Raw genomic sequence first — 17,716 nt, forward strand, 5'->3', positions numbered from 1 at the left:
AAAACAACAAAATAACCTTATATAAAAACAGTCATAGGTTTACAAGTAACGCAATTTTTATTATTTTTATTATTTTTAATATTTCAATTAGTTGTAATATTTAAAACATAATTTTATTTTTAAAAAATAAAATCCCGCGAGTCAATCTAGAAACCAGCAGGTTTTAGTCTGGCCCACCAATTATGGGAGGAGGCTCGGACCGGTTCTGGGTCATGCCCGACTGAATCGGCCCATGCCCACCTCACTAGTGGTAGGGGAGAGGGGCGTCCGCGGCCCTTGTCACCTACAAGTCCATTTTCTCTTTCTTTCTTTTTCTACTCTCTCTCCCTCCTCTCTTTTTAATATTTTACTCACCCTGTCGGGCCTGTCCTCTCTCTAGTTTCTCCTTTTACTCTCTCTCTCTTATATTTTTATTTTGTAAAAAATATATATCTTTTTTTAAGGTTTTTTTTTTAAATTTTTTTTATAAAATATTAATTTATTAAATGAATACCTATAATTTAAAACATAATAAATTTTTTTAAAAAAATTATTATATGATCTATTGATATTTTATAAATTATTTTATACATTATATATATTTTTTGAAAATTTTATAAATTATTTTATATATTATATATACTTTTTGAAAAATTTATGTTTTAGTTTTTGGCTCTTTACAAATTAGTTTATATAATATATAAAATTATATTTTTAACAAAAATATTTGTAAAAACATCCTGATTTTAATAAACTAAACAATAAATTAATTTATATATATATATATATATATATAAATTTTTATTAATTATTATACAATTCACACTCAACCAAAAACATTTTTCACCATGTTTTTAAAAACCGGACCGGACCGGCCGGTCGGACCGGAAAAACCGGGAACCGGCCCATAGCCAGTCCGGTTTTAGAATTAATGTTGACCGAATTTTGAACCGGTCAAACCCGGCCAAACCCGGTAAACCTGTCAGTCGGACCAAAACCGGATGGAACCCGGTTTTCATTTTTTTATTTTGTTTTTGTTTTGTTTTTTTGTTTTTTGTTTTTTGTTTTTTTGTTTTTGTTTTTTTGTTTTTGTTTTTCTTTTGTTTTTGTTTTTGTTTTTTTGTTTTTTTAAGAAAGGACTTAGGGGCATGAATTGGCTCTTTTTTTCTTTATTTCATGATATTCTTTGAGTCTTGATTTGTCGAAAAATATTATTTGGATTTTTTTGGAACTTTGGAGTTTAGAGGTATGAAAAAAAGAAACTTTAGTAAATTGTTTAAGAGGTATAGATCATTTTAGGATTTATTTTATTTTTATACTTTTTATTTTTAATGGTAATGATGATCAAATATGAGAATTAAATTAATCATACTTAGTTCTAGTTTTTGTTTTTGAATTTTTTTCATGCCTTGTCTTATCCTCACATAATTAGTAATTTAATTAGTTGTTTAATTTATGTAGTTATCATCATCCATTTATGATTAATAGATTAAGAAATAAAAGGTTTAGGGAATTGTATTTGTTGCTTTATCTAGATTAATTATTTGAATCTTCAACCATTTTGATAAAATCATAATGATATTAAAATAAATATTTAAGATAATTATGATTAAAAATATAATAAAGTTTGTTATTATATATATATATATATAATATTTAAGATAATTATTTATTTATGACGTCATCCGGTCCGACCAAAACAGGTTATCCGGTTGAACCGACTGACCCGTGACCCAAATATGAGACCAGTTCGCTATCCGGTCCGGTTTTAAAAACATTGATTTTCAGCTCCGACTATGGTAATAATTACATTTGATGGTAAACTCTCCATAACAAGTCAACCAAAATTTCCATACTTGCTTGCTTTCCAAGGTTTGAATGATAAAAATCATAAAAACACATCTGTTTCATGATCTCATCGCTGACCTCAATGCCTTGCAAATTGCAACTCTCCTCCATCTATAAAAACCTCTCTCTCTCCAAACACAAACAAAGTCACATTTTGTAAAACAATGGCAACATCAAGAGAAGCAGAAGAAGTGAAGGTGCTGGGGCTTACAGTGAGCCCTTTTGTGGTGAGAGTCAGGATAGCACTGAACCTGAAAGGAGTGCAGTATGAGTTCTTGGAAGAGCAATTTGGGAATAAGAGTGAGTTGCTGATCAAGTCCAACCCTGTTTACAAGAAGATGCCAGTCTTGATTCATGAAGGCAGACCCATTTGTGAGTCCATGATCATTGTTGAGTATGTGGACCAAGTTTGGGCTGATGATTATGTTTCTCATTCCATCCTCCCTTCTCTTCCTTATGACCGTGCTGTTGCTCGCTTCTGGGCACACTACATTGATGATAAGGTACATGATTTTTTTTTTTTTTTTAAAAATTGGTTAGTTTAATGTTGATTTTGTTTGTGAGTAATTATTGTTTTTAGCTTTATTTATTCATGGATGGATGGATAATATTAAATAAACTTTCTCATGTATCATTTTGTTAGTTATTGAATGCGTATACAGGATATAATTTAACAATAGCCTGAATAAAACAAGAAGAGAATTGTTTGATTAGATGATGTACTATCACTTGCATATGTCTAGCTTGTTGGCTATTCAGATAGCATACATCATTCTTGCTTTGTTGCTAATGACTTTTATACTGTTAAAGAACATCATGTGTACTTATAATAATTGAACAAGATGATGGATTAGAACATACATATTGATCATCTCAATATTGGTTTAGTTAGAAGATATGTACCATCATTAGTAAATTACATTATATGGGGTATTCAGTTTGAGGAATTTTACTAAATTTGCAGATAACTTGTAAATGCTTGTAAGATGTTTATGTTTGCTAGATATTAATTGAGCAATATTTTATAAACATGATAATTGTTGGATTGTTAATTTTCCAGAAAATCATGGCGGAATGGCTTGTGTCATATATCACCTTTTATTTGCTCAAAAAGTTTAAATATGTGTTTTATTTCGAAAATAGCTTGAGATATATCTTGGCATATGTTAAATTTATGCATATATGTTATGATTCTATAAAAAAAAATTAAAGAGTTTTTAAGGTTTGCCATCTCTTTTTAATAGTGGCAAAAGCCTAATCTTTTAAGTGTTACATATATATATATATTATTAGCAAAACAGAGAAGTTTCTGAATTTTGTTTTGTAATGTACAAGTCATATTCTTATCTAAATTTTATGTTTACTAAACATATCAGAGTAAAATATCTATCAAATTTTAAACTGAATCATTTACAAACCAAATATGCTGTTATAACATTCTTAGAAATCAAAATTTTCAGAGTTAAATTCTCAAGAATCTGATTAGGCAAAAGCTTCTTAGAACCCATATGAACCAAATAGCTTTTATATGACATCTATCTGTCATTTTGCAGTGGTTTCCAAAACTGGTAGTAATATTGAAAGGTGGAGATACAGAGGAAGCACATGCGGAAGCAGCAGAGGAAGTAAAGGCAGGGCTAAAACTGATGGAAGAGGTGCTTGAGAAGCACTCAAAAGGGAAGCCATTCTTTGGTGGTGATGCAATTGGTCATGTAGACATTGCCTTTGGCTCTTACTGGACATGGATCCTTGCTGCAGAAAAAATTTCTGGTTTCAAGCTTTTCCAGCAAGAACAGACTCCACTCTTGTTTGCATGGTCTCAAAACTTTTGCTTGGATGTTGCTGTGAAGGATGTGCTGCCTGATGTTGATAAGCTTGTTGAGCATGCCAAGAAGTTTAGTGCTTGGATGATTCAAAATGCAGCTGCTGAAAATAATTGATAATATGCATCATTGTTATCTAGATATTTTCAGTCGCAGATGAATTTATTTGAATGAATAAAACTTAGTTGTTTTCTTTCTTTTGCCTTTGGGATTCTCTTTTTATTTATTTATTTATTTTTTATTTATGAAGGTTTTACATTAGAGAAAAAGATACCTATAAAATGCAACGATATGTCTCAAGCTTCATTCCGGAAGAGGATGATCCTTAAAAAGACCAGAAATTAATCTAAAATGGAGGATTTGCCTGGTTGGTATTTGCAACTACTGCCACCAAGTGGCAGGAAATGAGGGATTCATCTATGGCGATGAGGAGCATTCAGTTCCTAAAACCTCCCTCGAGAGCAACCCCGGGTAGTAGGGGTGAGTAAAAAAAATCCTGATGATCCGATCCGATATCCGATTTTTTGATCCGAATTTTTTAGCTACTCGATTCGAAAAAGAGGGCCAGGTACCCTATTTGCATTTTTAAGGTGAAAACCGGATCGGGTCGGGAGAAATTAAAAACTTGGTATCCGAATCCGATCCAGTTTTTAATATATTCATTTATATATATAATTATATATAGATAGATAATTAGATATATAATAAATTTATATATATATCTTATTAAAGGGTTTAAATGAGGGATTTGGATTTTTTTTTCTTTTTTACTTTTTAGACCATATAAAATTTAAATTTATTATATTTATATTAATAAATTTAAAATTTTACAAGGGCGTAAGTAAAAAAAAAAATTAAAATCCCTCGTTTAAATACTTAAAGAGTTACTTATATAGTTATATTTATATATATACATATTAATAGATTTAAACTCTTCTAGGGTTAAAAGTAAAAGGAAAAAAAAAATTCCAAATTCTTATGTCTAAGATTGATGAAACTCTTTATTATTTTTTTGACTTTTTTTGTGGGGAGAATTATGTAAGGTTTTAATTCTCTTTATAAGTTACAAGTTTCTCATATTTGTTTTTTTTTTTTTATGAATATTGATGTTGTTATATAAAAAAAATCCGTGGAGTAGGTGAAACTTAAATTTGGATTCGGATATCCGATCCGGTTTAAACCGGGTACCCGATTTTTAGTACCCGGTTTAAACCGGGTCGGATACGGGTCAAGCTTTTCCCGATTCAAAAAACGGGCCGGGTACTCGATCCGGTTTTAAAAACTGGGTCGGATACCCGGTTTTGCTCACCCCTACTTGGTAGTGATACTGATGTTGTTGCTGGCTAGACTAAACAATGCTAAGTGTCACACTCTAAGGGACTGTTTGTTTGCCAGCCTTGGAATGTTATTCATTCCTAAATCCATGCACACCCTTGTCTGGGTGTGCATCAATGGGATTGACATAGGCATGGCATTGTAATGAAATTGTACGAATCAAGGATTCAAATGCCTTGAGAAAATGGGAGAATTGATCACTCCTTGGACTTGAAATGACTATACTGCCCCTTAAAAAAACCAAATCATTAGATTTTGATCAAAAAATTAGGGATCTTGACCAGCAAAACAGAAGAAGAACGGTGAACTCCATCATCAACTCCGGCAAGATCTCATTCCGGTAGGATCTCCAAGCAATCGCAGGTACCGTGGATCTCTAAGCATTCCAGCAGGATCTCCAAGAATGTAGAGAAGAGAAAGTACCGCGGAGAGAAGCAATTGCAGGTTGGGAAATAACTGTGATTCGACTGATTCCTCATAAGTTCTCCTCAGCATGTGCAGATCTTATTTTAGCAGTGATGTTAGGTTTGAATGTTGTGCTTTTTCTCTATCCCTAGGTTAGCTGTTAACCAGAATTTTGGAGATACCCTCTTCATATTTGAAAATTCCAATATTTGTTTGCTTTGAAGTAGCATATGAGGTATTATTGTTGTTACGTATATATTATATGTTAATTTAATCACTGACTGATTTGATTAAATATGTTTAATTGAATAAAAGTCATTGATCTAATTACACTTTGATTTAATTATGTCAATGTTTACACTTTAATCTGAGGTGTTATTGCTGTTACCAATGCAATGTTTACACTTTCATTTAATTACGTCAAGATTCTAAGCCATTGATCTTTTTCAATGTATTATAAAAGTAATGTTGAGTTTGCAACACTTGTTGCATGTTAAGCTTGTCCTTTGAATTTTTATTAATGTTGGACTAATTCTGAGCAATTTCATTTGTTTATATATGGATGATCATATATGTTGTTTTCTACAATACTAGTAAGAAAAAGATTTATGCCATGCTCTGTGGACCATTGTGCAACATGGCAAGTATGTACAAATAAAAGAATTGCACAATTGACTATCATCTTTTGATAAATAATCATAACTTTCCATTAATTTGTTTTTTCAAAAATACATAAAATGGAATGTGTACAATTGACGACCGTTATTTATCAAGTTATAACTGTAAATCAAATATCATTTTGGATGAATGTTGGTCTTTAAATGGTTAATGAAAACTTGAGTGCACTTAGTAGGGCATGGCAAGAGAACCAGTCAGGAATAACACAAAATATAATCCAAAACTTTTGGACAAGACTTAACAAGTGAAGCAAATCGTGAAGCAGCTTGTGAAGAAGCCATTGAAACTACTCAAGCAGAAGTTGCAGAAAGGAGAAGATTATTGAATCAAGTAATTTTTGAGGTTGATGGGTTTTCTGATGATGAGGCATTGCTCCTCTTACAAGTTTTGGCTAAAGATGACGTTCAACTACAAATCTTGTTTGACTTGCCAGATAACAAGAGGCTACGCTTTTGTCGCATACTTCCATCAAAATTATCATCCCCCAAAAAACCCAGTGTGTAATCCATATTAGGCTATGCCATTATTTTTACTATTTTGTTTGGAAATAGCTATGACCAAAAACTGAAACTTTTCCCAAGCACAAGTTATAATTCAGTTGAATGTTTGTTTGGTGTTGATTAGATTAACTGTTGGAGTTTGTGTATTTGAAGTTTGTGTCCACAAGTTTACAAACTAATGAACTTGGAGTGTATAATTTGTTGCTTTCGTAGTATGCCAAGTAGGTTAGGTTGTAATACTGATTAATGTATTATTTCCACTTTAACAATTATATTTGTTTATGTTTTTGTGAGTGTTGCAAATTTGATAGATAGGAAAATGAAAGGAAGTTTGTTGGTTTGTTGGCTTGTTGGGTGTGATTTTTATAACACAAGTATACGTTATCACAAACAAGTAATATAATGATAAGAGAGTATCGTCCCACAAGGATTGAGTTTATTAATCACCAAACTTACTAACCCTAATTCTACTTGATTAATGAGATTGAAGAGATTTAATTTAGAAAATCTAATTTAACGACTAGAGAAAGATAATTAGATGAGAAGAAATCAATGCCAAGTAGTTCTAGGGTTTCCGAGTTCACCTAGACTAATTCCACCTAGATCATCTAATTCGATCAATCAATGTTGTTTCTTATGTTGTAATCAAAATTTCCTAAATTACATATTGATCTTTCTCAAGCATCAATAGCATATTCCATTAGATAAGTTAACATCATCTTTGAGATAACTGTGAACCTATGGAACTCATTAAGATCGAGAAATTTATAATGATGCATACAACCTCATAAATATCTCTATCTTATGATGATTGTACGATATTTCAACCAAGACCTAATTTAATTATCACCTCTCGATCTCAAATCAAATTACTAATCATGCCATTGGTGATCAAGCAATCACAAGCATTAAGTATAGATTAAAATATCCAACATAGTCTTGAAACGACCATCAATTAAATTAAACAAAGATGAATCTAGGTTTTCATAATCTGGCTATATCGTAGCCCTAGAAAAAGTATTTAGAACATAATAATTGCAAAGTTCGACATATTAATAAGGTTTATAATCAAATAAACAAAGAAAAACTAAAGACTAAAGCCTGACAATGAATCCGCGTCAAATCTTCGCTCCCAGCCTCTTGATCTCCTAAGTTCTCCTCCTCTTTTTCGTCTCAACCTTAGCCCCTTTTATAACTTGAAATCGGGGTAACGCCTAGGCGCTATAGTTTTTATTTTGCACCTCTTAATGTTGTAGCGCCTAGGCGCTGCATGCTAGCGCCTAGGCGCTAAATTTTCTATTTTGCTTGTTCCTTCTTTGTTGAAACTTTGCTCTTCTTTCTCCAATTTTGTGCTTTTTACATGTTATTCCTTCAAATCATTCTTTCTTTCCTACAATGCGATAACAATAAGATTAGGAGTAAAATTGGTTCAAAATAATTCAAATTTAATTCATTATAAGTTAAAGAAGGTCTATATATTGAGTGAAAATTATACTTATCAAATACCCCCAAATTTAGAGTTTTGTTCGCCTTCGAACAAAAGAAAGAGAAAGAAAAATATCGTGAAACAAAGAAATATGATTAACGGCAACATTAAGTGAAACTCCGGCCTTAAAGTTGGATTTTTCAAACCCATAAAAAGAAATTTTACGCATGGTCTACAATTTCAACTGTAGAGCAAATCTTACTCCATTTAAGGTTCCATGTGTGTGTCAAGTCTTTGCTACTTCACTATCCTTGAACCTTTATTGGTTTATGCAAAAATAAAAACTCACCTAAACTCTAATTGAACCCCCAAACTTGATTATTTATATGCATTTCGTCATTTTTTTTCACCTTTTTTTTTTTTCATTTCATCATCAATTTTTTTTATATATATCTAAAATAGTAGCTTTCACACATCCTTTGCGGTAGCCCTTTCTCCCAATAGAGCATACTTAGTATCCGACTTTTTAGAAGTGGCTTCACACATCAAAGGTGGTAGCTCTTTTTTGTTTTTTGTTTTTATTTTGAAACAAATGACCTAACTAACTCTAGGGTCTTTCAAGGCTTTAGTAAGCTCCTAATTTTTATAAATGATCTGTAAGTATTTGGACAGCTAAGTAGGCATAACTGGGTGTGCTAAGAGTGTAAAGGAACCAAAAATAGAGCAACACAAGCACTATAGTCAAAAGAGAGACACATCTATTGTTTTTCATGGATTAGAAAGTCACTAGGATTTTTATCATAGGCCATCATTGTTCCACAAACCAAATAACCTTTTTTTTTTTTTTAATAAACACCACCACACCCCCAAACTTAGAAGAAAACATTGCCCTCAATGTGAGCAAAGAGAAATAAATAAATAAACAAAAGGCATAAAATAAGAATAAAAACTCCCTTGAATGTCTTGACTTTCATCTCTTCACTGTCATCCTTTAGAAGTGGGTGTTCTTGGAAAGTTGGAGCTTATGAGAGTTGAACTATAAAGTAAAATAAAATAAGATAAGAATAATAAAATAAAATAAAATAAAATGTTAAAAATGCATGGGTTGCCTCCCAGCTAGCACTTTGTTTACGTCCTCAGCCCGACGACTCCTTTGTCATGGTGGATTGAAGATGATTTTCTTTTTGCCCTTGTTAAAGCTCCACCCAAAATATGGCTTCATCCGCTGCCCATTAATTTTGAGAGTTCTTTTCTCTCTATGAGTGACTCCCGCAACACCAAATGGTAACATCTTATTGATTGTGAATGAACCACACCACTTCAGCTTGAATTTTCCATGCCTAGCTTTTGTTTACTTTTTATAAGTTTTGTCATCTTTATAGGCTTCATTCCGAAACTCATCAAACTTATTCAATTGCAAAAGATTTTTCTCATCAATACGAAAGCAACAATCACTTGCTTGAGGATATTTTATAGCATCAAAAACGTTGAAAGTCACTTCTTCCTCTTGGACCCGAAGACGTAATTCTTCCTTTTGCACATCAATAATCACTCTCCCAGTAGCCAAAAATGGTCTTCCTAGTAATAATTGCTATGTCTTTGTCTTCTTCTATGTCAAGTACAATAAAATCAGCTGGAAATATGAACTTATCTATCTTGATAAGAACATCTTCAATTACTCTTCTAGGATGCTTCAATGAACGATCTGCTAATTACAATATGACTGTAGTAGGTCGCGATTTTCCCAAGTTAAGCTTCTTGAATATTGATAAGGGCATTAGATTGATACTTGCTCCCAAATCACACAATGCCCTCTCAAGCACCACATTGCCAATTGAGCACGAGATGGTGAAACTGCCTAGATCCTTGAGTTTAGCTGGCAACGTCTTTTGCAAGATTGTGCTACACTCTTCAGTAAGTGTGACTCTCTCATAGTCCTTAAACTTCCTTTTGTTTGAAAGAATTTTTTTCATAAACTTCACATAGCTTGGCATTTGTTCAAGAGCTTCAGCAAATGGGATATTAATGTGAATATATATATTGTACCATTAGTCCATGATTAATATTGATTTACCTAAAAGAATTTTTACTTTTTGAATAATTATATGAAAATATGGGTAAAATAATACTAACTACTATTTATTGTTTATTATAAGGGTGAGATAATGCTAACTAATATTTAAAATAACAATTGATTCAAATATTTAAGAAATAAATAAATAAATTTAATTGTAAATAACAATTGAACTTAAATATTTCATTACACTATTAAAATTATGTTAACGAAAAAATAACACAATACTTAATTTTATTAAATAGTATTAACATTTTTTATATACGTTGTTATTGAACTTAATAATAAATAATTGTTAAAGTGGAAAATTTAATTTAAATTTTTAATTATGATAAAGGAAATAACAATACTTAAATAATATAATTAAAAAGTATTAACATTATATTTTCTACGTTTATTATTAATTTTAATAATAAATAATTGGAAAAGTGGAATATTTAATATTTAATAGAAGTAAAACAATATTTTAAATATTTTATTATTTAAAATATGTATTATTTTATTTTAATATGTTAGTTATATATAATGTTATTTATTCCTATAAAGGTTATAAAGGTTATTTTACAATATTTCCTTTTTTTATATTTTCCCCTTCTCAATAAACTACCCTCTTATACCTTATCAACCAAACACATCTTTCATTCCCAATCCTCCTCCACTCCTCCTCATTTTCATTACTCCTCCATTCCTTTTCATTCCCAATATGGGAACCAAACGGCCCCTAAGAGGAGACATTTCTACACCTAAGTATTTATTTTTTTTACTATTATTTAATGTTTTAAAAATTGAACCGGTGGAACGATTCGGTCATAATTCAACGGGTTCAACCGGATTTCCTATTTTTAAAATATATAAATTTTTAAAAGTAAGAAAAACCTGAAAAACAGAAAAAAAAAAAACAACAACAATTTATTTATTCTAATCCATCCGGATTCTAGTCAATGACAACCAGTAAAAACCTCATTTTTCATCTCCATCTCTAGAATGAAGCTTCCTCTCCTCATCTTCTCCATCTCCCAAACCAAATCAAAGAATTCATTAATTCCAATCCATCCAAGCTTCCATCTGTTTATATAAATAATAATAATAATAATAATAAATAAATAAATAAATAAATAAATAAATAAATTAAATATATCTCCTAATTTAAACAAAATATTCAAATATCAAGACCAGCCGAGAGCACAGATCTCGAGACAGTCTAAAATACTAAAATCTCAAGATTAGCCGAGAGCACCGATCTCGAGGCGATCCAAAATATCCAAAATACACAAATCTCAAGACCAGCCGAGAGCACCGAGCTCGAGGCGATCCAAAATATCCAAAATACACAAATCTTAAGACCAGCCAAGAGCACAGATCTCGAGTCGGTCTAAAATGCTCAAACCCCTGGACCAGCCGAGAGTGTTGATCTCGAGGAGATCCAAAATATTCAAAATACACAAATCTCAGGACTAGTCAAGAGCACTGATCTCAAGACGGTCTAAAATACTCAAATCTCAAGATCAGCCGAGAGCACCAATCTTGAGGCGATCCAAAATATCCAAAATTCACAAATCTCAAGACCAGCCGAGAGCACATATCTCGAGGCGGTCTAAAATACTAAAATCTCAGGATTAGTCGAGAGCACATATCTCGAGGCGATACAAAATATCCAAATCTCAAGACTAACCGAGAGCACAGATCTCAAGGCAGTCTAAAATACTCAAGTCTCAGGATCAGCCGAGAGAACACATCTCGAGGCGATTCTAAATACACAAATCTAAAGATCAGCCCAGGCCACACATCTCGAGGCAATCTCAATCCCAAGATCAGCTATGAATACAAATCACAGGGCAAATTAAAAAAAATAATATATATATATAAACTAATGATAATGATAATAAAAATAAATAATACAAATAATATATATATATATAAATATTAATAAAAAAGAAAAAAAAATCTTAATAAAAAAAATCAGATAAAGATAATACAAATAAAATAAAAATAAATATAATAATAACAAAATCCAAATCAGATAGAGTTAATTTTAAAAAAAATCAAAATCAAATAAAAAAATCAAATAAAAAAAAATCAAATGAAGATAAAATAAATAAATATAATAAATTAAAATAATAATATATAAATATAATAAATTAAAATAAAGTAAAATACAATTAAAAAATAGAAACTTGGGTAGTGGTCACCCCACGATCAATAAAAATAAATAAATAAATTTAAAAGAAAAAAAATATATTTGTATAATCATAATGACAATGATAATAAATCAGTACTAATAAAATAAAAATAATAAAAATTATTATAATAACGAATAAAAAAAAGTATTATTAAATATATATGTATACATATATAATAATATATAATAATATATATACCATAATAAAATAAAATAAAATAGATTAAAATAATAATAATAACAAAAAAAAATCAAACTAAATAAATAAATAAATAAATAATAAGATATAAATAATAATAATAATAATTACAATAATGATAATAATAAAAATAATAAATAATAATAATAATAAATAAGAAAAATAAATAAATAAATTAAAAATATAATATATATTTAATTAAATTAACCTGAGGTGTGGTGCGCGTCGTGGTTCCCCATGTGGAACACAACCGCGCCCACGATGATACAACCGCTACCACGTTTGGTGACCAGAGATTGTTTATAAAAGTAGGGGAGACGACGAACGCCAAGAAGGACAGAAAGAAGAAGGAAGAAATCGGCAAGAGAAAATTGAAGAAGAGTGAAGGAAAAAGACGAAAAAGAAGAAGAAGGTTCTTATTTTTCTCTCCAAACCTATATTCATATATATATATATATATACACATATGTAAAGAGAAAAGAAAGTCGTTGCCTGATGCCGTCGCTTGCTGTCGCTGCCGTTGCTTGATGCTATCGTTGCCGTTGCTGCCTACCGTTGGAAGGTTGTTGCTGTCACCATCGCCGCAACCGCTGCCACTATCATCGCTGTTGCCGCTGCCGCCGTCGCAAATGGAAGAAGGAGGCTGAGAGCTGTCGGATTCCTGTTGTCAGACTTTGAGAGTATTATCCGAATGGTCTAAGCCAGCATTTGCTTCACTTTTGCAATGATCCTCAAGGATGCGCCTATGAAGGACTAGGCCATGGTGGCTTGAGCAGTCGAGGAGCTCGTCAACAACTACTCTAATTCACAAGACGTCTTCACGCAGAACAAGGTCATGCAGTTTCTCATTGGTCATCTCGTCGTCGAAATCATGCAAGGTGCACAATAAACATATGATCCAGTCAAAGGTAAACTCCATTTCTCTGTGTTCGCCAAAGAGAATCGAAGCCCCGTCGCTACCTCGCCTTAGTGCAACCTCCGACAACTGTAGCCATGGGTCATATGCATAATCATGGGAAGGGCATCTCTTCACCGGTGCTACTCTACAAAAGGACCTCGCCAATTTGGTTAAAAATTTCTGCACAAGATGTCAATGAGAATGAGAACGTTCATCTGCAAGTTCACTAAGAAGGGGTTAACACTGTCCCAGATCGATGTTATCTTTCGTGATTCTCATGATATTATACCACTCAAATCTAGGTCTCAAATTCCAGTTCCTGAGATATACTTCAGCTAATATGATGGTATCGCCACCATCTTCTCTGGTGGTGGCTTCATGTCCTCTCAGGCTACCCAGATTCATGAGCCTGGCGTTTCCAAGAGCTTCGAGGTCTAAGGCGTGATTCCTCTCATAATGAAGCGGATCAGCAAGGCACACCATTCTGCAAGTGATGACGGAAACAACAGTGACAAGGATGATGATGGCTTAATCCCCGTTGTCGAAACTTAAGTCCGAGGCCAAAGAAACGAAGAAGAGGAGGAGGTGCTGCATGAGGATGCCAAAGACCTGAGATCCCTCCACTTGTCGCCGTGTGAATGGTTTGTGTGCGATGATCTCTGCACGTGCACATGCTACTTGGTTATCCAGGGATCGGACTCGTTAACATCATTGCCGGCACGTATTCGAGATGATTGAGATAGCGCGCTATGTATCATATGAGGGCTTTATGTATATTGTTGTTGCTCGCATGGGAACCGGCTTTAATATCATCGATGTTGCGGGTGTGCTCAGTAAGCTGAAATTAGAACCTGATTTGTATAACTTCAATAGTTTGATAAAAAAAACTTATAGGACGAACTTCATTAATGGTTGATAATGATTGTACAACTTCATAAATATATTTATGCACATAAAGCATTGACATGCAAACATGTACGTATCCAAAAACAAAAAAAAAAATTATTATTATTATTATTATTATTATTGATGGAAGAAGAAAGCAAGGAATCTGACATGCTATTAAAGTCATCAATATCCTGGTTCACTAGTAATTGACAAAGTTAGGCTCCAAAATGCAAAAATAAATAAATAAATAATAATAATAATAGTAAAGTTGAGTGGGTTCCATGTTGGTGACTAATGAATTGATAGCACCTTTGTTTCATTTGATGAAATTATAATGAAAAACCCACGTGCATGTTAAAAAAAAAAAAGGGTCCCACCATACAAAAATATATATATATATATATATTTAAAGTGCTTAAGGCTGTGAAAAGATTAATGAGAATATTTTGATATTGAAGCAACGTATCATATTATTAGTTGAAGGAAAGTGACACATGGAAGAAAAATGAGGCCATTGAGTGGGTTTATTAGCAAAGGGTAAGCATAGAAAGCGGTGCTCAGATTCAGAATCATACAGCAGATGACACCATCATAGGGTACAACATCAGCACTCAGGTTCTACATACAAATCAGATCGAGCAATAAACATATTTGATAAATGAGGTGATTCATATTAAAACCGTATTGTGAAAGCTATAACTTGAAGAACAACTTTTGTGGATATTCTTGCATTTCTCATCATCACTGGCTATATGGAGTCACTAGATCTGCATCATGATTGGTTCTTTTGACAATGAGAACCGATAATTTTCTATATGTGAAACTCTTCAATAAGACGTGTGTGATGTACGATGACAAAATACCTAAAGCAGCTATAAAAAAAGATGCTCATTCCGAATAAATGACAATAATGCTCATCTTGAGGCAACGGCAACATTTGTTAGAAAATATACAAATTACGAGGCGGTAATGAGATACATATCTCAAGGCAGCAATAAGACATATATGCAAGACAACAACAAGGTGTACAACGTAGTAACAAGGCACAGGCGGCAGCAGCAGTGATATTATATATATATATATAAATTATATGTTCACATATGAATGATGTAATATAAAATAAATAATAAAATTTATAATTCGTAAATTATCTTGCCTTTATTTGTACTTGAGCCCGTAATCGGAGGTTCCTAAGATTTCAGTCTAGGATAATTAATAATAGAGGCTTGCCTCTATTAGGAAAGAAAGAGTCTGCAAAGATAATAATAAATAAAAGAGAATAACATTTGTGATTCGATATATCGCCTGATGTCCCTTCACCGACACGATGCCAGGGTACATATTTTCGATTCCACACCATCTATGGCCGAGTGAGTCCTCTCTTCTTCTTCTTCTTTTTCTTCTTCTTCTTAGATTTATGTTCTAAATCCTCCAATCTCATTACAACTCATCAGACCTAGATGACAAGGACACCGGCGCCAAACCCATCATCGTCTAGATCCATCCTCGATCAACCACAAGCATCCACATCACAGCTCTGGACGGTCTGGTCAACGTCAACTCCCTCTACACGATTGTCGTCTTTGTCAGCCTCTCGCTCACCACATCGGGCCAGTGAAGCCTTGAAGGGATCATTGGGTCATCTGGTCCAGTCTAACCAGTTCACCGGTTTCCGGTCCAACTGCAGTTCAATCGCGGTTTAATAAAGGACCTGTTTCATCTATTTTTTTTTGTTTGGTTGGAAGAAGGAGTGAGGAGAGATGTAATGTGTATTTTACTAATTTGCTCTTTTATATAAAATTTATCATAAAATTTTTTTATACGTATCTAAGATTATTTTGTACAAACTTTGTTAATATTAATATTAATATTACTAATAATATTATTTGTGCAATAATGATATTATTATACAAATTGATAAAGGGTAATTTGGTAAATGGTTGTAGAAGGATAATATAGTTGTATAAAATATCAGCGATAACATACAAATGATTGGTTTTTTTGAGCTCAAAATATCTAAAATGTTGAGACCCCAAAGGCCTAAGATTTTATTATTTGAAAAACCACAAAATATGATTTTGGCCAATACTGTCCTTTAGTGATCTTTGAATTTTTACGAGCTTTAATGGGCCCAAAGGATGATTAAACCTCAAAATGGATCTTCACTTGTTGCATTTTGCTTGAGGGATAGACGTCAATGTGTCTTTATGGGCCTTCGAGGTTTAGAGATGTTTTTGAGTAAAGCCCCAAATTTGAAGGACCATCAAAGTATTGGATTGGTTTGGTCCTACAAGGACTTCAATGAGTATTGGTTGAGATGAGGTGATCGGACACTAAGAGAGTACTGGGAAAAAATTGCACTTGAAGAACACGGGTGTATAAATTAACATGATTATTGTACATGAGTCTGCGACTATACGTCCGCGCAATTCTCTGAATTTGGTTTTAATTAAGAAACAATACGATAAACACGGTTGTGTTTAAGCCCCGTGTTTAAGCCCGTCTAACTTTTTATACGTCAGCATTATCTTCAATGAGAGTATGTATAGACTCTTGTATCTCTGTATACCAACACAATATAACACGGCTGTGTTTAAATATATGCATCACTCTCTATATCAGAACAACTACAAGCAAGTGCAAGCTTTCCCATTTTGTGTGTTCAAATAGAATATCCTGCAAATGCTAACTAAATTAATCAACCGTATAATTGCAAGACACAATTTTAGCATGGAAAGCTTCTCAGATTAACAGATAAAAAAATCATGAGACCCTTAGGCAATTTAAAACTTCACTATATCAAATGGAACTGTAAGATTTTCTCTAGATACAAACTAGAGATTCGTAATAACGTAGGCATCGTCATCATCATAAATAAGGATGAATAACAAATTACAATACTAAATAAGAATGCCTAAGAGAGTGCTAAAAAACAGACCAAATGAGAAATCAAATATGGTAGATGAGAAACACAACTTATAAGAATTCACCATTTAAAATTTGAGCGAAAATCGACCTGATTTCAAAATTTAATTATCCTCCCAATGCTCAAAACCCTACCCTTGTTTCTCTTCTTCCTCCCTCTCATTCTTTTTTTTTTCTTTTTTCTTTTTTCTTTTTCTCTTCTAATGTCTTCTAGTAGCATATCTTATAATTCCATTGTCTTTTAATCTTTTCATTTTAGTTTTTGAGCTTAAAGTCCCATGATTCCCAGCCTGTTAAGTGGGGTTGAACCAATAAAGAGATGAGAATTTTAGGTATTAAGAAATTGGAGAAGCAATGAAAATTACATCGGATGAAATAACACAAAATTGGACATAAAGATCATACACTGGATGTGGGACCCAACGGTAGAGATGAATGACAATATTTTTTTTTTTTGTTATTTTCTTTATTCTCTTTATTAGTAACTTGATTAATCTCTTCTAAGCTTAAATTTCTTCACTCCTCTCTGTTTTCTTCTTCCACTCATTTTTTCTTCTTG

At 32.3% G+C, this 17,716-nt stretch overlaps 1 protein-coding gene across 1 annotated transcript; it reads left to right on the forward strand.

Moving 5' to 3' along the window:
* The first annotated feature begins 1,945 nt into the window (after nt 1–1,945).
* On the forward strand, nt 1,946–3,843 carry LOC120283686 (glutathione S-transferase U17-like). Its single transcript, XM_039290400.1, has 2 exons — nt 1,946–2,330; nt 3,381–3,843. Exons 1-2 carry the CDS (start codon nt 1,992–1,994, stop codon nt 3,765–3,767), a joined length of 726 nt encoding a protein of 241 aa, XP_039146334.1. The 5' UTR covers nt 1,946–1,991; the 3' UTR covers nt 3,768–3,843.
* Nucleotides 3,844–17,716: the final 13,873 nt, after the last annotated feature.

This window comes from Dioscorea cayenensis, chromosome 19 (genome assembly GCF_009730915.1).
Source record: "Dioscorea cayenensis subsp. rotundata cultivar TDr96_F1 chromosome 19, TDr96_F1_v2_PseudoChromosome.rev07_lg8_w22 25.fasta, whole genome shotgun sequence".
Taxonomy (NCBI): Eukaryota; Viridiplantae; Streptophyta; class Magnoliopsida; order Dioscoreales; family Dioscoreaceae; genus Dioscorea; species Dioscorea cayenensis.